This window comes from Sus scrofa, chromosome 7 (genome assembly GCF_000003025.6).
Source record: "Sus scrofa isolate TJ Tabasco breed Duroc chromosome 7, Sscrofa11.1, whole genome shotgun sequence".
Classification (NCBI taxonomy): domain Eukaryota; kingdom Metazoa; phylum Chordata; class Mammalia; order Artiodactyla; family Suidae; genus Sus; species Sus scrofa.
In genome coordinates, this window is record NC_010449.5 from 37,215,057 (window position 1) to 37,234,591 (window position 19,535).

The following is a 19,535-nucleotide window of genomic DNA, read 5'->3' on the forward strand; positions in this document are numbered from 1 at the left end:
TTTGTTTTGTTTTTTAATGGCCACACTGAGGCATGTGGAAGCTCCCGGGTTCAGCAATGCTGGAGGATCCTTTAACCCACTGCAGGAGGCTGGGATCAAACCCATGCCTCTGCAGCAACTGGAGCTGTTCCAGATTCTTAACCCACTGCAGGAGGCTGGGATCAAACCCATGCCTCTGCAGCAACTGGAGCTGTTCCAGATTCTTAACCCACTACACCACAGTGGGAACTCTGGGGGCGTGCTGTTTACAGATGAAAAACCACCACCCCCTAGAACTGTAAGGCTTCCTCCTGAGGGGGACTTCTTGGGGGGGACGGTGAACAGGTTGGTCCTGGCTGGCTTCTGCCACCCTGGCCCCCAGGCGTGCTGTCCCTTCTCATTGTCTGGTCCATGTTTGGCAGAAACATTCCCTGTGGTCCCTGAGGTGCGGGATAGGCCTGAGCACCCAGTTCCCAGAGTGGGGACAGAAGATCACCAGTGGCAGGCATGCAGATGCAAGTTGTTGGGCTGCTTGGCACTGGCAGCTCCAGGTAACACAGGGGGCAGCGGCTCTGACCTGATTGGAGGGCTGCCCAAGGCCCCCACCCCCTGCCCTATTTAAGGACCAGATGGGAGTTCCTGACGTGGCTCAGTGGTAACAAACCCAACTAAGATCCGTGAGGACGAGGATTCCATCCCTGGCCTCGCTCAGTGGATCGAGGATCCAGTGTGGCTGTGAGCTGTGGTGTAGGCTGGCAGCTGTAACTCCGATTTGACCCCTAGCCTGGGAACCTCCATATGCTGCAGCTGAGGCTCCAAAAAGACAAAAAAACAAAAAAAAAAAGGACCAGATGGACGGCACCTGGTACCGTCACTTCCCAACTGCTGCCACTTAGAGGGTGCAGGAGCCTCTTCAAGGCATCTTGACGCCTTTGTGATGAAATCCAACAGGTCCATCCCTAAAACCATACCTCCGTGTCGCACAGGGACCTCAGCGTTAGATCAGGTCACACACATCTAGAAACAAGAGGGTTCTGTGGTCACAAATCTGTGGGGGATGTGACCTTTGCCCTCAAGGAACTTTAACAGTGCATGACAGCATTTGATTAAATACTAACATGTAGTCATTCAACAAACACATATTAGTACCTGCTGGTGCCAGGAGCAACACTAGATGCCGAGGATGCCGGGATGAATAAGATGGGTAGTCCTTGCGTCGGTGGAGCTTACAAGCTGCTGGGGGAGGGAGATGTGGAGCCAGTTGCACCGTGTGAGGGGAACCAGGGGCTTTAACAGGAGCTGAAGTGGGTGGGGGAGGGCCTGAAGGATGGGGAGGAGCCAGCCAAGGGAAGGGGGTGCAGGGGCGTGGAGGAGAGAGGGGCCTCTGAGCAGCGCAGGGCTGGGCTTCTGGAGGAGCTCTCACTGAAGCTGGGCCTTCAGGAGTGAGTCAGCCTTGAGGAAGCAGAGGGAGCAGTGAGGCCATCCATGGGTCACGTCTTGTCATTGTGCCAGAAGGAAGTAAAGGGGTGAAATCTGAGTGGCTGGCTAGGTGTCCACGTGGAAATGGCCTGGGGACACAGGTTAGAAACGGGGAGCTCGCTGCGGAGTAGGTCGCCGACGCGGCTCAGGTCCCGCATTGCTGTGCTGTGGTGCAGGCTGGCAGCTGTAGCTCTGATTCAAACCCTAGCCTGGGAACTTCCATGTGCTGCAGATGCGGCCCTAAAAAGAAAAAAAGAAAAAGAAAAAACAAATGGGGAGCTCAGGTGCAGATGAGACAGGAGTGAAACTTTCCTTTACCGAAAAGTTAACTATAGGATTTCCCATTGTGGCTCAGTGATAACAAACCCAACTAGGATCCACGAGGACGCAGGTTTGATCCCTGGCCCCACTCAGTGGGTTAAGGATCTGGCATTGCCGTGAGCTGTAGTGTAGGTCGCAGATATGGCTCAGATCCCGCTTTGCTGTGGCTGTGGTGTAGGCCGGCAGCTGCAGCCCAATTAGACCCCTAGCCTGGGAACCTCCATATGCTGCAGGTGCGGCCCTGGGGAAAAAAAAGGGAAAGTGTAGCGAAGGAAGGTCGGGAGTGAGGACATGGTGCCAGGACAACCGGGCAGAGGAAGGGAGAGCCAGCCTGGAGGACAGGAGGCCATCAGAGCACGTTCTGTAGAAGCTCAGAGAACCATTCTCAAGGAGGGGAGGCTTTTCTGTGCCAAGTGATAATGAAGCTTCTAGAGTTCTGAGAATTGGGCAGGGGAGTATTTGCAGTATAAAGCCGTGGTCTCTGCCCCTCACCAGGAAGCTCACCTTCTCTCACCTTCTGTGCTGAAAACAACCCTACAGCCCCCCCACAGCAGGTGAGCAGCAGCCAGCCGTCCCTGGGGCTTCAAGGGAGGAGACCCAGCTCCTCTGCCTGGAATCAGTGGCCACCCACCGGGGAACAGCTGACTAGTGATGGGAAGCCAGCATCACGGAGCTTCGGAGATGAAAGCGGCCTCGGGCGGCTGAGGGTAGGCAGATGGGGGGTGAACAGGCCGCAACAGGCCCGCCTGATAGCGCAGCGCTGAGGTAGCCGCTCCCTCTCGCCTCCCAGCTGTCTTCCAGCTTCTCAAAAGAGGAGTGAGAGGAAGCCTCTGCTTTACTTAGGCCGGGCCCTGGGGAAAGCTGGGCTCCCTTTGGGAGAAGAGGGCATTACTGCCTGCAAACCCCAGGACCTGCCCCCGCTGCTGCATCGGGCCAGGCCTCTAAGACAGGTGGGGTTCTGGCCACTGGGGCCTGGGCCACATCCAGGGAGCCGTGAGGAGGCTCCAGAAACCAAGGTGTGACCAACCCGATCCAGAAACACCTGTGCCGCCTACACCCATTTGCTTTTTTTTTTTTTTGCCTTTTCAGGGCCGCGCCTGTGGCATATGGCAGTTCTCAGGCTAAGGGTTGAATCAGAGCTGCAGCAGCCAGCCTACACCACAGCCACAGCAACACCAGATCCGAGCCACATCTGCGACCTACACCACAGCTCATGGCAACACCAGATCCTTAACCACTGAGCAAAGCCAGGGATGGAACCCACGTCCTCACGGATACTAGTCGGATTCATTACCGCTGAGCCACAGTGGGAACTCCCCCATTCACTTTCTCTATGAGCTTTTCCCTCCTCAGTGCCCCTGCCCCCACCACGCCCACCCTGATGGAAAGGGGGCGCTATGCCTGGGGTATGGATGAGCTGGCGGGCATGCGTACAGCTAAAGGGGGGCTGTGAGGAAGCAGTTTGGAGTCAGGTGGGCTACCCTGAGCAACTTGCTTTTCTTCTTGGGGCCTTTGTCTTCTCAGCAACAACATGGAATAAGAAGTATTATGAGGCCAACACATTTTCAAGGACTGTGGCGAGTAGAGGAGGGAAGGAATGAACTTTCCAAACTGTCAAAACTAAGTATGTGTTGGTGGTTACCAAACCACCGTCGTGCCAGGAGTTCCTGGTGTGAAGTACATGGAGCCCAGTTTTTGCGGGATCATGGCATCCTGGAAATAATGTGTGAAAATGCAGGTGGGGACATCATTCTGGGGTGAGGATCCAAAGCTCTCATCAGCTTTTTAAAAGAGATCAAGACCCACACACAGCACGAGGCCATCCTTGTCACTTTTTTGTTTTTAACTACCACACTCGCGGCACATGGAAGTTCCCCAGGCCAGGGGTCGAGGCCCAGCTGCACCCATGACCTACCTTGCAGCTTGTGGCAATGCCGGATCCTTAACCCACTGATGAGGCCAGGGATGGAACCCACATCCTCACAGAGACAACTTCAGGTCCCTAACCCTCTGAGCCACAACGGGAACTCCCATCCTTGTCACTTGTGATGCACTTGTTCACTGAGACCCAAGGTCACACAACTTGTCAAGAGGCAGAGCCAGATGTGGGACCCCGACGCCCCAACCCTCCCCAACTCCTGCTGCCCCTTCCATGTCAGGTGAGGGAGAAGAGTTAGGTGGGACCAGAAAGGGAAGAAAAGCCAGAGGTGGAGCCCCAAGTCCTATAGGGAGTTGGGCCCCTGCCTTGACTCTATTAACCAGATGCGGGTAGGGGGCGGTGACACAGGAGAACAAGGGAGCCCCAGGAGGTGAGCAGCGAGGCCCTTCTTGGAAGCACTAAGTTGCTGAATTCATGAGTCAGACTGCCTCCCTTTCCCAACAACCCCCCCTAGAAGGCTCAGACGCAGGAGGAAACAGTGCTCCCTCTCCCATTGTCTGGAGAGGCCCTCTGGTTCTCGGTGTCCTCCTCCGGAAAAGTGAAAGACACTGGGCCAAAGCTTTATGGAAAACCAGGAAGGGCCACACACAAACATAAGGTAATCATCACCCAAAGATGCAGTTTATTGAGCAACTACTGAGTCCCAGGCAGGGGCTGGACGCCTGGCCTCATCGGCATAAATGTCACCATTTTAAGAGATCTTCCCTGAGCAGCAGGTCAAAGTAAATCCACTCCTCTTCCCCGCCCTCCAGTTAATCTTATAGTCTGTGTTCCTTTTCTTCCTACCACTTTTTTTTGGTCTTTTTCTAGGGCTGCACCTGCGGCATATGGAGATTCCCAGGCTAGGGGTCTAATCAGAGCTGTGGCTGCTGGCCTACGCCACAGCCACAGCAATGCGGGAACTGAGCCGCGTCTGTGACCTACACCACAGCTCACTGCAATGCCAGATCCTTAACCCACTGAGCGAGGCCAGGGATCGAACCCACAACCTCATGGTTCCTAGTCGGATTCATAAACCACTGAGCCATGACGGGAACTCCTACCACTTATTATATTAAAAATATAGTATAATATATGTGTGTTTGCCAGGGGAGAGGGAATAGAGTGGGATGGCCTGAGAGCTTGGAGTTAGTGGATGCAAACTATTACAGTTAGAGTGTATAAGCAATGAGGTCCTGCTGTATAGCTCAGGGACCTGTATCCAATCTCTTATGATGGAAGAGAATATGAGAAAAATAACGTATGACTGGGTCACTTTGCTGTACAGCGGAAATTTACAGAACATTATAAGTCAACTATACTTTAAGAAAATAAAAAACAATATTTCACACACACTATATATATATATATTATATATATATATATATATATATATATACATATTTTTTTTGGCCATGCCCATGGAATGGAGAAGTTCCTGGGCCAGGGATCAAACCTGTGCCACAATGGTGTCCTGCGCCACAGCAGTGATAACACTGGGCCCTTAACCCGCTGCGCCACAAGAGAACTCCCACCCACCACTATTACAGTCCAGGCTGTTTCTGTGTGTTCCTTCCATTCTTTCTCCTCCACGAGACTACAGTCTCGCCACAGGCAGGAGATATGTCTGCGTGTTGATTGCTGTGTATCCATACTAAGCACAGTGCCCGCCATCTAGGAGTCACTCAATTCCTTGTTAAAGGAGTGCATGACTCTCTCTAATCATCACAGCAGCCTTATGAGGCAGGTTATCACACCCATTGTACAGAAGAAGAAACTGAGGTTCTGAGAGTCAAAGAGACTTGCACGGTTGGTCATCAGACGTCAGCTCTGCTCCTTCCTGGGAAGGATTTGGAGAGCAAAACCTAAGGGTCAGGAGAGAGAGGTGGGCCCAGCCCAACAGCTCACCAGTTCAGCTACCACCCTGTGCTCGGCCTTCCTCAGCTGAGCCCTCCCCGCCTCTTGTCACATCCCCAGTAGCTCCCAGACATCAATCCACAGCCATAGAGCTGGAGGCCATCCAAACCGGCCTGTTTATTTCCCAAGCCAGAAGAGAATCAGCCCTTCCCTGTCCATCATAGAGCGAGATCCAGCTGGGGTCCACGCCCCACCTCTCAAGCCTTTTTTATTTCTTTATTTTTTTTAGGGCTGCACCCGTGGCATACGGAGGTTCCCAGGCTAGGGGTCGAATCAGAGCCGTAGCTGCCGGCCTACACCACAGCCACAGCAACACCAGTTCTGAGCCGCATCTGTGACCTCATGGCAATGCCGGATCCTTAACCCCCTGAGCGAGTCCAGGGATCGAACCTGCGTCCTCATGGATGCTAGTCAGATTTGTTTCTGCTGAGCCACGATGGGAACCCCTCCCACCCCTCAAGCCTTAACCCAGCAGATAAATTAGTGAACTCTTGTATAAAACATAGTGCAGGGAAAATACAGAGAGAGAGCCAGGGCTGGCGGTGGGGTGGGGTTCGCTTCTTGGACACCAGTAACCAGCTCCTGCCCCATCAGGGCGCCTGCCTAGCCTTGCAATCTCTTTCCTTGAAGTGGCTCATCTGTTGTCCCCACACCCCGGGACCTTGGCTGGTTAGCACACATCACAAAGGTCCAACATCATGCCCCCCAAAGGGAACTGCTCCCTGGCTGCCCTGACTGGCCCGCTCCTCTGTCCTGCCTTCTTACCCAGGTAGCTGGCCTTGGCCTGGCTCCAGGAATTTGACCCACCAAACCTGAAGACAGAAGATTCACCAGGGAATACTGTCTTCTGACAGGTGTGGTGACTAGACCTCAAAAAAGTCCGAACCAGGATTTTTTTGAAAGTGGAAGGGGTTCGAATTCACTGGGAAACAAGCCCTGACCCAGACTCTCCAGGCAAAGGACAAATGGTCTCCCGACTGACAGGGCTCCCTGCCCTGCATGGGCCTGGTCCTGCCACTCGCGACTTTCCAAAACACTTCCCCCCGCCAGCAGCAAACTCCTCTCCACCTCTGTTGCCTCCCACTCTCCAAGACCTTCTGGCATCTTGATCACACATTTTAAGGCCTAAATAATATTGGAGACCTGTAGTATGGGACTGGGAATGATGGCCTCCCAAATCCTACATGGGACCTGCCATGTAAGGCCTCTCGTGTCAAGCCCCAGGCTTTCTGGCTCCTCGGGCCCAGTCCCCCAAATCATGGCTGCCTGGATCTGAGCAGAAATGCAAAGCCTTAATCCTCTGTCTTCCATCCCATACTTTCAATCTTCTCTCTCCCTCTAGGCTTTCTTGTAGTTAAGGGCCAGGGAGAAATCAACCAACCATCCGTGCCCCGATCCCCACCCTTGGTCAACGCAAAGCATTTTGTTCCAGGACCTTCTCCATAGGTTGTATGTGCATATTCCTGGTCCCACCTCAATGTGGCTTCTAATCTAGGAACCCCAGGTGTCACCTCGTAGAGTGGCAACTGGTGGATGGATGGAGGCCGAAGAACCTCAGCCTTTTATGAGGCCAGTAATCCCAGCCATCCCAATGGGTTCCCATTCAGAGTGCCCCAGCCCCCGCTTTCAGAACCTGCTCAGCAGGCCTGCTTGGAAAAATGCTTTAAATGAGCCTTACTAAAGTAAATAGTACTGGACAGGGAAAACTCAAGGCTCCGAGTCGTTCAAAGGTCATCCTCTCTCCCCTGCTTCCCCCTCCCACCCCATCTGCAGACAGTCCACAGTCACACCAGGGCTTTGGGAAACAAAAGGCCAATTTTCTTCCTTTTTTTTTTTTTCGGCCACAAGTCCCAGGACCAGGGATTGAACATGAACCACAGCAGGGACCCATCGAAGTCTAATCTTGATCGTCCTGGGGCCACTGCTTCACTCCTTGTCGTCTGTCAACGACTCCTCCGCCTCTGAGTGAGGCCCCCTCACACCTGGTGCGTCCCTCCCACCCCTACAAATCAAGTGCCGGGATCTGACCCCTTGGAGGAGAACTGAGAAGACCCTGGATTCAGGATGGAGCCTTTCGATGGGCCCCCGAGTAGGCATAGGAGATGGGTTGGCGGGTTCCGGGCCTCACGGTGAATGTGTTGATGGAGCCTCCATAGTGGGGGTTGCTGTGGGGAGTCCTGGTGGGGAGCAGGAGAGAGATGGGGTTAGTATCTGCATCTGGTTCACCCACACCCCTCCCTTTTCCCCCAGAGCGCAAGAGGATGGATGGGGCTCAGCGCTAAGGATTTGCCCCACAAGCTCGGGGCTCAGGATCCCGAAGTGCTACCCCGGTATTGGCTCCCTCCCGGCTCCGCCCTGCGGGCCAGAGTACCTGCCTAATACCAGCCTGCTCAGAGCTCCTAGCCTGGCTCAGGACGCATCTGTGTGTGGGAGGAAATGCCAGCTCCCAGGGACTACGCAGATATCCCCCGACCCCACACTTGGGGCTGAACCCTGGGGCTCGGAGGGGTGGAAAAGAGCAGAGAGAAGATGGAGCTGCTGGCGGATGCAGGAAGAGGGAGCAAGAAAAAAGAAAGGCGGTAAGAGGAGTTAAACACGCAGAGAAGGGAAGCGCCAACAGCGCCCTCTCCCGGCGAAGTGCACCTCTCTCCCCTCTCCCGGCCCTGAGGGCCAGTGGGGAGAAAACCAAAAGTCCCCGACCGACGGCCGTAGTCTGGCCAGCTCCCGTGTGATCCAGGGCTTGAGCCTCCCTCTCCCGTGGATTCCCGGCCCAGGCTCCCTCCATCACCCCCGCCCCCGGCTCACCTGCTAGCAGCCGGGGGGCGGCCGCAGTCGCCGCCGCCGGGCGCCTTGTACTTGGCCTCTCCGCGGGCGGCGCCCTCTAGGGACATCTTCAGAGCGTGCAGGCCGCCCGGCGGCGCGCGGCCCGCCGAGTTGACTCTCCGCATCTCCGGGCATCCGGGAGCTGCGAAGGGCCCTCCGGGAGGCGGCCCGAAGCAGTTGGGGGTGCTCAGGCTGCGGCCGGTGCCGCCGCGGGGCGGCCCGGGACTGCGGTGGGGCTCCCCGACGTACAGGCGCTTCTTGATGAGCGAACGGCTCCCGCCCGAGAATCGGTCCAGGCCTCCCGTGCCCCCAGCGGAGCCGGCATCCGTGGGAAAGCGGGAGAAGGTGCGAGCGGAGCCGGCGTCAGAGGAGGGCCCGGAGTCTGAGAAGTTGTGCCGGGGAGGGGAGGCCCGGGGCCCCAGATACTGGAGGGCCGGGACCGGGGGCTGGGGGTCATTGCTGAACTCTGGCGGCGGTGGGATGACCTCAAAGTTGAACTCCTCCTCCTCCTCCTTCTTGTGGGGGGACGGAGGGGAAGAGAAGGACTTGGGCAGCATATGGCCCTGGGGAACGTTGGAGGGCGCTGATTTTTCCCAGGCGGCGGGGCCCTGGGGTTCTGCCTTTGTCCACCTGTGCCTGCGGCTGGGCTCTGTGTCCTCTAGGTCTCTGCCGGGCTGAGGCTTCCACTGACTGGGTACCTTGGGTACCACAGTGAAGGAGTTGGGCAGGCCTTCTCTGTAGAGGGTGTTGTCAGAGCCTGCCTCTGGCTGGCTGTGGCCACGGAGACTCCCTGGCAGCGAGGACCGGTCCAAAGCAGCCCCTCTGGGCCTCCCCTTCTGTGCCCTCTGCCTGACTGCCAGGAGCAGGGCCATCGGGGAGCCCCTCTCCACCACCTCCCCCGTCACCGGGTGCCTTAGGAATTCGTCAGTAGGCTGGGCTGAGGTTGGGGGTTTGGCTGGCAGCCCCTGGGGCTCCTTCACCTCCACAGGCTCCCCTGCCCTGGCAGTCTCTCCTGTGGGCGGCATGGGCATCACCATAGCCACCTCTCTGCTGGGACTGTTCTGGCTGCGATGGAGCTTGTAGAGAAATGTCACCTCTTCTCGGCTGGGGGATGTCTTTGGGGGAAGGGCTGGAGATGAGAGAGCTCCCTGTGTAGGAGGCTTACTGGCCTCTGGGGAGCGCCCTTCTGCCTCTGGCCTGGATGGCCCTGTAAGCTCTTGACGTTCTGGCTTCTCCCACTGCCCAGCTGGGACTAGGTTCTTCTCTGGTGTCAGCTGGAATGAAGCGATGGGCAAAGTTGTGGCTGCAGATGGTGTGATGGGCCCAGGAGTGGCCTTGGGTGATGTGGCTGGTCCAGGTGTAGCCTTGGGTGGTGTGGCTGGTCCAGGAGTGGCCTTAGGTGGTGTGGCTAGTCCAGGTGTGAACTTAGGTGTTGTGGCTGGTCCAGGTGTGAACTTAGGTGGTGTAGCTAGTCCAGGTGTGACCTTAGGTGATGTGGTTAGTCCAGGTGTGAACTTAGGTGGTGTGGCTGGTATAGGCATGGCTTTGGGTGGTGTGGTAGCTGGTCCAGGCGTGACCTTAGGTGGTGTGACTAGTCCAGGTGTGACCTTAGGTGGTGTGACTAGTCCAGGTGTGACCTTGGGTGGTGTGACTAGTCCAGGTGTGACCTTGGGTGGTGTGGCTAGTCCAGGCGTGGCCTTGGGTGGTGTGGCTAGTCCAGGTGTGGCCTTGGGTGGTGTGGTGGCTGGTCCAGGTGTGACCTTGGGTGGTGTGGCTGGTTCAGGTGTGGCCTTGGGTGGTGTGGCTGGTCCAGGTGTGGCCTGGGGTGGTGTGGCTGGTCCAGGTGTGGCCTGGGGTGGTGTGGCTGGTCCAGGTGTGGCCTGGGGTGGTGTGGCTGGTCCAGGTGTGGCCTGACATGGTGTAGCTGGTCCAGGCGTGGCCTGACATGGTGTAGCTGGTCCAGGCGTGGCCTGGGACTGGAGTGGTGTGGTTCGTGGAGGGGTGGCGGACAGAGGTGGCAGAGTCTTGGCCACAGGCTTGGAGAATTTGCCATTATCAACCCTGTTTTCAAAGATTCTTCTCCCTTCTAGCCGAGGTTTGGGAGGCAGAGACCCTATGCTGGGCTTGGCATCCTCTGCTGATGAGGAGAGCTGGGCCTCCAGCTTATTCCGGATCTGCCGCACACTGGGAGCTGGTGAGTCTTGGGGGCTGTAGTCCACAGGGGGTAGGGTCAGGCTGGTGGCCGCCTCCTTCTCAGGCAGGCTGCAGGGACTCTCCTCAGGAGCACTGGAGGGGGCCTCCTTCTGGGGCAGGCCAAGGCCCTTCTGGCTCTCCTTCACCTGGGAGGCTGCAGTTGGGACTGGCCTGTGACCGGGGAATCGGTCCTCTCTCCTGGAGCCAGAAAGGTAGGCTGACAGCTCATTCCGTAGCTTCTCCATCTGGCTGGGATGCCGCCAGTCCACAGACTCTGAGGAGCCTGTGTCCTCTGGGCTGGGGGGGTCGGGTTTGGGTTTGGGAGCAGGAGAGCCAGACTTGGGGCCTTTCTTAAATCCAGGAGGTGGAGGGGCTGCCTTCTCCGCAGATGGCAAAGGAGGGGCAGCAGGGGGCAGTGGGGGTGCGGGGGGAGGGAGGGGGGGTGGGGGAGGGGGCAGGGGCGGGGCCGGAGGTGGAGTCTCAGCCTGTTCCCTGGTCCAGGCCCGGGACTGGCCTGGCCTCGGGCTGGCCGGTGCTAAAGCCCCGGGCTCCTCGGGGCGGTCTGGCTCAGGGGCCCTGTCGGGGTAGACCTGCGACGCGGGGCGGATGTGGAAGCTGGGAGGCAGTGGGAGTCGACTGGAGGCCTTCTTGGTGGCCCCTTCTTCCCAGGGAAGAGCCTCTTGTGCTTCCTGAGTGGAGATGGACGAAGTCCTGACTGGGGTTGGGGGCGGCACCTTGAATGAGCGGGGGAAGGTGAGGTGGGGCTCTGGCTTAGGTCCCAGGAGGCTCCCCTCTGGCTCAGCAGGGCTCCTGGGGGGGCTGCTTCGGGGGGCCTCTGGCTGCCTGCCATTCAGTGCTGCCTCCGATTTCCACTTGGTGACACCCGAGGTGGGAAAGAGGGGAGTCCCGGTGTTACGAGGGGACACGGGAGCTGGGGGTGCTGGGGCTGGCAGAAGGGGCGGGGGCGGGGCCTGAGCGGTCAAGGGGGGCGCAGGTGGAATGAAGTCAGGAGGGGTGGGTGTGGATGGGGAGGAGAGGGCCCCCATTACCGGGGGCAGGGGTGGGGCCGTGCTGGGTGGTGGAGGGGGTTCCAGCAGCAGGGGAGGAGGCGGAGGAGCTGTGGCAGGTGGAGGTGGTGGCGAGGGCTCCCGTGGAGGCTGCGATGGGGCCGAGGGTGGTGGCGGCGCGGGGCCTGGGGGAGGTGGGGGGATGAGTGAGTCATCATAGCAGCCAGGCCTTAGGTCCCCCACGGAGCTGTATAACCGGAGGTTGCCGTTGACGAGCGTGCTGGCGCCTAGAAGGAGGGAGAGGCATCGATAAAGGCGAGGAGGCAGCACATGGCGGGCCGGGAGGGCTCCCGAGAGAGTGGCGGGTTTCCTGCGTTTGCTCTTGAATACCAAGTAAGGAGCAGCCATGCCTCCAGGCTCCTGAGCTGTCCTGGGAGTGACCCTCTTCTCCTAGGGAGGGGTCTGCTGCTCCTGGCACAGCCTCTGCAGCTTGTATTGAATCTTCTCTCTCACCACCTGAGGGTCCCGCCCCACCCTTCTCACCACCTGAGGGTCCCGCCCCACCCTTCTCCCCACTCTTCACAGTCCTTTCCTAAACCCTCTTCGGTTAGTCCCACCTTCTGTTTCTTACTAGGTGCCTTGGCTGGTACAAAGCTAGAAAGGCCAGGGATCAAATCCTGGCTCTGCCACTTATTAAATGTGTGACCTTGGACACACTCATTAACCTTGCCGAGCCTCAGTTTCATCATCTGTAAAATGGGCATCATGTCAGCACTTATCCCATAAAGCCATTGTGAGGATTAAGGAAGAGAATTCATGGAAATGCATAAAAAGAACGTATCACAAATGGTGCTAGGCCCATTGTAGGCACTTAACGAGTGGTAACCACTTTGATTACTACCACTTGTGCTTAACTTTCCAGTTTATGTCAAACGGAGGGAACGTGGGAGAGAGACAGGAAGTCATGGTTGGGTTTGGGCCTGGAGAGCTCAGTGAGCTAGTCTGGGTTAAATTCGGAAGAGAGAAATTTGCGCGAGTGACTCCTGCTTTCTAAACACCCTGAATTTGCCAGGAAGCCAGCTTTCCACCTCGCAGAGAACTTCCGGAACAGGTTCTGGGCTGCAGGATGGATGGGGGTGTATAGAAAGGAGGCGACGTGACCTGGATGAGCTGGAGAAATGCTAAGTCCCTGGCCCCTGGCTCACATCCTTCCCTTCTTGGCCCCAGTCCCTGCCCACTCCCTGGAGTCCCCAGGCCACCAAGAGGTGCTGGTTACTCCCCACCCCACCCCCCACCCCCTGCCAGCTTCTAGCACAGAGCGGAACAGCCTGAAATGGACAGCTCGGAAGGGCTCCTCCCAGCCGTTGAACTTCAAAACAAACACCAGAAAGAGTGGGGAAACCAACAACCACGGAGCACCCAAATGTTCAGAGCCGGGATACAGCGTAAGACAAACCAAAAAACAGTCAAAATGCTGCCCCCCCCCCCCGAGCTTGTGTTTTAATGGGATGATGAGACAGACAATGAATAAGTAATTCATAAATTACTACCACGTCCTGTGGTGAGTAACATGGGCGAGAACCCCCAGGGGAGGTGCTGGGGGTGCAATATGAATAGGGTGGTCAGGGAAGACCTGGCTGAGAAGGTGACCCTGATGCTCAGGGGAATGAGGGCGAGAGAGAGCTGAGCGCATGTGCAGGGAAAGAACGGTCAGGGCAGAGGCAGACCGGGGGCTGCGAACGTGCCTGGCTCTTAAAGGAGCAGCGTGAGATCGGACAGCCAGAGGGACAGAAGGCCAGGTGTGGCCAGATCCTGGCAGTCCTGGCAAGAACCCTTCCTCTGGGTGACAGAGGAAGTCACTGGTAGGTTTTGAGCGGACGTATGACAGGAAGTGACTTACATCCCATCTGGTACTTGGTTTGCTGGAACTGTCTTGCCCATGGCTTGTTGGGAGACACAGAGGTACAAGGGGTTAAGTGGCTTGTCCCCAGGGAATGAAGCTAATATGCAGTGGGGCTGGGATTTGAAGCTGGGTCTATCGGACTCCAGGGTTCTTTCTATCCTTCACGTTGCCCTTGTTCCTGCTCTGGCCTCAGCCTTCCCCCTCTGGGCCATGGCCAACCCCGGCTCCCTCCTCTCCCACCCACTGCAGCCAGCACCCAAGAGGCAGGGGGACTCCAGGTTTATCACCAGCTGGGAAGGGGGGCTAGATGCTTGAGCTTCAGGATGGAAAAAGAAAGATGGACAGGCTGTTCCCACTGTGGCTCTGTGGGTTCAGAACCTGACTAATATCCATGAGGACTTGGGTTCAATCCCTGGCCTTGCTCAGTGGGTTAGAGATCCGGTATTGCTGCAAGCTGCGGTGTAGAGCACAGATGCGGTTCGGATTTGGCATTGCTATCACTGTGGGGTAGGCGCTCTGATTTAACCCCTGGCCTGGGAACCTCCATATGCCACAGGTGTGGCCCTAAAAAGAAAAAAAAAGAAAGAAGGATGAACAAACCCCAAGCCTGGGGTCCTCTTACCTGTCACTTTTTTGTCTGCAAAGTCGTGTGGGACAGAGGGGGTGGGTACAGCCAGTCCATGGTTCTCCTGGGCATCCTGAAAGAGACCAGAACAATTAGGGAACAGAGAGAGACGGACTGTTTTTAAATCACTGCTCTGTGAGGGCGTTTTACCACTGGAAACTCTGCCGTGATGGTGATGCTCGTACAACCTCGTGAGTGTACCAATATGTGAAAAAGCTCATTTAAAAGGCTGAATTTTGGAGTTCCTGTCGTGGCACAGAGGAAATGAATCTGACTGGGAACTATGAGGCTGTGGGTTCGATCCCCGGTCTTGTTCAGTGGGTTAAGGATCTAGCGTTGCCGTGAGCTGTGGTGTAGGTCGCAGACGCAGCTTGGATCTGATGTTGCTATGGCTGTGGTATAGAGCCATAGCTCTGATTGAACCCCTATCTTGGGAACCTCCATGTGCTGTGGGTGCAGGCCTGAAAAGACAAAAAAAAAAAAAAAAAAAAAAGGCTGAATTTTATGATACCATCAACTCTTGTTATTCCCGGTAGTTAGGGTCTGTAAAGTTGCTGCGAACACTGAAATAGCAAAAACTGGATCAATGCCCGGAGAGAACTACAGGGTTAGGTTCCTATAAACTTTGGTCAAAGCACTTTCATCAACTGATCAATACATAACTTTGTTTTATACGTGCTTCTGTTTAAAGACGCTTTATTTAATATCTATGGTTGACTCACTGACACTGGACTCATAGCCAACAGCACCATAACAAACACCTTCGAAGCTCATCTAACACAATTATTTTCTCTGTAAGGCACCTGGTATCCTCCTCGAATGTAGGAATGTCAGATAGCACATCAGCACTATGCGTGAGGGCTATTTTTTTTCTTTTTAGGGCTGTACCCGAACCTAGTATATGGAGGTTCCCAGGCTAGGGGTCCAATTGGAGCTACAGTGGCCGGCCTACGCCACAGCCACAGCAACACAGGATCCAAGCCATGTCTGTGACCCACACCACAGCTCATGGCAATGCTGAATCCTTAACCCACTGATCGAGGTCAGAGGTGGAACCGGCAAATTCATGGATGCTAATGAGCCACAACAGGAACTTCCCAAGGGGGCATTTGAAATATCGAAATCACCAACACAAAGCAAAGAAATTTGAAAAACATGGCACTAAATAGAAAAGGACACATTTACAGTACGAGGGCTGAACAAGAAAGCATGGGCTGTGTGCATCAAGTGACTCAAACTTCACTGCTCTGTGCATGTCCAAAGCGTCTAGGGTATTGATTTGGGGGGCTGTTGCAAATCAATTTTAGTGAGTAGGCGAATTTGCAGATACAGAATCTGTAAATAATGACAACCAACTGTATATGAATTGTATCTTAATAGAACAGAACAGAACAAACAAAAAAGTTCTGTGGGACTCCCCATGGATAGCCACAAGATAAAAGCCAAAGCTCTCAACCTGGCCTCCTGCTCACGCTCAGTTTTCATTAGGTATTTACAGAAAAGTAAATAAATGAAAAGCGGTGCACTAGAGTATCGGCTGCACTGCCCTTTTGATTGCTCAGCTCAGCAGCCCATAAGCGTTTACACAGCTGTCAGTTGTACATACTAGTTTGCATTCTGTTTTTTTCCCCTCAAACACACATTTCCATATGTCAACAATGTCCACACACCTGTCCTTTGGAGGAGCTGTGGGGCATTTTATGGTCGCTTTCAAGGTCCTCAACACCTCGCATCTTTCCAGCCAATTTTTCTTTCCCGCTCTGCTGTTACAGCCACCCTGCATTTGAGCTGGACGACACCCTCTCCAGGGTCCTTCCGACCCACATGTCTGGTTCATGCTCATCCCTGACGCTGGGTGTTGGGCAGGCTCTTCCCACCCTCCATTTCTTTCTTTCTTTTTGTCTTTTTAGGGCTACACTCAAGGCATATGGAGGTTCCCAGGCTAGGGGTCCAATCGGACCTGTAGCTGCCGGCCTACACCACAGCCACAGCCATGCCAGATCTGAGCCGTGTCTGTAATCTATACCATAGCTCACGCCAGTGCTGGATCCTTAACCCACTGAGCGAGGCTAGGGATCGAACCTGCAGCCTCATGGATGCTAGTCAGATTTGCTAACCTCTGAGCCACAATGGGAACCCCCACCCTCCCTTTCTAACAATGATACCCCTTGCCCTGCGATCTGAACACATGATAGTAATTACGCTCCTCCTTGCTGACGCCCCATTTGCCAGTGGAGGATGCTGAGGCTCCGAAATGTTGGTGAGCTGTCTCTGGTCCCACATGCAGTGCTGCCAAACCCAGGTCCGTGGAGCCCTCACCTCTGGTTATTTTGCTTCTCTAAAGTCTAAGAGTCTCATCCTGCAAGGAATAGCTGAGCCCTTCTAGAAGGATGGTAGCTCAGGAGCCAGACTGCCTAGATTTGAATTCCAGCTCTGCCATCTACTAGCTATGTGATTGTGCTAGGAATTCAAACTCTCTGCATCTCAATTTCCCTGTCTATGACATGATGAGAAAAATAGAATGTACCTATTCTAGCAGAGCCGAGAGAATGAAATAATTATGATACACAAAAAGCACTTAGCTCGGGCATTCCCTGGTGACCTAGTGGTTCACTGCTGTGGTCCAGGTTCAATCCCTGGTCTGAGAACAGAGATTCCACATCAAGCCATTACAGGCAGGAGCCAAAAAAGAAAAGAAAAAGCGCTTAACTCCTGGTCCGCAGTGAAGGCCCAATGAAAGTGAGCTCTCATTACTACTAAAGAGCCATCATCGCCTGTCTGCAGCAGCCCACTCGGACCTACTGCTCTTCAGAGCAGCCCACAGCCAAGCCCCTCCAAAGGGAGGGCTCTTGTTTGTGCTCCAGATATCCCCCCAGTTCCTCCAATGAGATCTGGTTGCTGCTTGGAGCCCAGGGACATGTCTTATGTGAACCCCTAGAGCTGGACACAGTGAGCCAAGTTATTACTCGCTGATGGCTGATGGCACCAATTCTCTGGACGTAATGGTTTAGTATAAGGAGGATTCAAAGTAGATGTTTCAGGGAGTCACAGCAGATTAAGATCTGGCATTGTCTCTGCGGCAGCGAGGGTTTGAACCCCAGCACAGCACAATTGGGTTAAGGATCCAGCATTGCTGCAGCTGTGGCACAGTTTGCAGCTATGGCTTGGAATCAATCCCTGGTCTGGGAACTTCCAGAGGCTGCGGGTGCTGCCATTAAAAAAAAAAAAAAATTAAAAAATTAAAAAAATAAAAAGTAGATGTTTTAGAAATAGTCACAAGACCCCCCTGTTACCAAGAGCAATTCAGAATTACTCTCTGGTCATTTGAGGGCAACAAACAACTCCTCTTCTTGTTCTTAAAGAATTCTGAAGCTGCAAGGGCCTTGCTCCATCATCTAGAGTTTTTTTTCTGCCTTTACTTGACTCACACGGCCACACATCTGTTCTTTTTTTTTTTTTTTTGCTTTTTCAGGACCGCACCCATGAAATATGGAGGTTCTCAGGCTAGGGTCTGAATCAGAGCTACAGCCGCTGGCCTTCGCCACAGCCACAGCAACGCCAGATCCAAGCCATGTCTGTGACCTACACCACAGCTCATGGCAACACTGGATCCTTAACCCACCGAGTGAGGCTACGGATGGAACCTGCATGCTCATGGATACTAGCCGTATTCATTTCTGCTGCATCACAGCAGGAACTCCCCCCACACATCTGTTCTTAACATCTTTCAAACCCAGTGATCCTGAACCAGGGGCAGGGACAGGGGCCAACTCATCCAAGGAGTGTCACCCGAGACGTTCTGAAACACCGCATACGCATACATACACTCATCACGGACTGTCTCATAACCCCTATCAAGTATGCACACTCTGATTTTGCTGAGATGGAGGCCAGGCCTTCCGGAGCCAGGGTTGAGGTCGCCGATTACTCTTTTGCACGTAATTGGAAAGTAGAAAGACCCAGGGTCTTATCATCAAAAGTCTTTGCGTTCCATTCATGCTCTGGATTTTGCCCATGCACATGAGCTTGGATGAGCCGCGACAATGATGACGTTAAACTACCATTTATACACCTACTGTGTGCCAGCACTATGGTACCTCCGATCCTTTAACAGAGCCTGAGAGCAAACCTAGGCTGCCCAACTCACCTTTCCTGCAAATCACTGAGACCCAGTTTCTTCACCTATGAAAACGAGATAATACCTCCTGCTTGGCAGCCACTGTGAGATCAAGTGAAGACCCAGGAAGCCAGTATGAGCTGAAGGAGTACAGCTTCTAAATCTCTGCCCACCAAGGTGAAAAAATTGTGAACAATCAAAGCAGAGCTGCCTGGGATTCTAGAAGCAACTTCTGGGTCAGAGTGCTTACGTATAATTATGTGTGGACCAGGAAGATGGAGGGACTTTATGGGCTGGAAGTCCTACTGCCCATTCCATCTTTGATCTTTATTTCCCCCCACTTTTTAGGGCCGCACTTATGGCATATGGATGTTCCCAGGCTAGGGGTCGATTTGGAGCTACAGCTGCCGGCCTACACCACAGCTCACGGCAACACCAGATCCTTAACCCACTGAGTGAGGCCAGGGATCGAACATGAAACCTCATGGTTCCTAGTCAGATTTCGTTTCCGCTGCACCATGACAGGAGCTCCTGATCTTTTTTTAAAATTAAATTAAATTAAATTAGGGAGTTCCCGTCGTGGCGCAGTGGTTAACAAATCCGACTAGGAACCATGAGGTTGCGGGTTCGGTCCCTGCCCTTGCTCAGTGGGTTAACGATCCGGCGTTGCCGTGAGCTGTGGTGTAGGTTGCAGGCGCGGCTCGGATCCCGCGTTGCTGTGGCTCTGGCGTAGGCCAGTGGCTACAGCTCCGATTGGACCCCTAGCCTGGAAACCTCCATATGCCGCGGGAGCGGCCCAAGAAATAGCAACAACAGCAACAACAACAAAAGACAAAAAGACAAAAGACAAAAAAATTTAAAAAAATAAATAAATTAAATTAAAAAAATTTTTTTTCTTTTTTTTTGCTTTTTTCTGGCCATACCCGCAGCATATGGAAGTTCCCAGGCTAGGGGTCGAACTGGAGCTGTAGCTGCTGACCTATACCACAGCCACAGCAACGCCAGAGCCGAGCCACGTCTGCAACCTACACCACAGCTCATGGCCACACCGGATCCTTAACCCACTGAGCAAGGCCAGGGATTGAACCTGTGTCCTCATGGCTACTAGTCAGATTCATTTCCGCTGCGCCCAAACAGAAACTCCCCATCTTTGATCTTGACTCTGAAAATGTTTTAGACACCAAAGACCACAGCATGGAAGTCTGTCTCCTGAGCAGCCTTGGAACAGCAGCTCAGGCTTTTCAGGTCCTCCC

At 54.5% G+C, this 19,535-nt stretch overlaps 1 protein-coding gene across 2 annotated transcripts in view; it reads right to left on the reverse strand.

Moving 5' to 3' along the window:
* Positions 5,267 to 19,535, reverse strand: part of C7H6orf132 (chromosome 7 C6orf132 homolog) — a 38,521-nt gene continuing 24,252 nt past the window's right edge. The window contains exons 3-5 of one of the 2 annotated variants that reach the window (XM_021098692.1): positions 14,163 to 14,238; positions 8,420 to 11,924; positions 5,267 to 7,791 (exon numbers count right to left, since the gene is read on the reverse strand). In XM_021098692.1, the coding sequence (XP_020954351.1) occupies positions 7,674 to 7,791; positions 8,420 to 11,924; positions 14,163 to 14,238 (3,699 nt within the window). In that variant the 3' untranslated portion in view covers positions 5,267 to 7,673. The remainder of the gene's footprint in view (positions 7,792 to 8,419; positions 11,925 to 14,162; positions 14,239 to 19,535) is intronic. The other variant, XM_021098693.1, reaches the window with a different exon arrangement.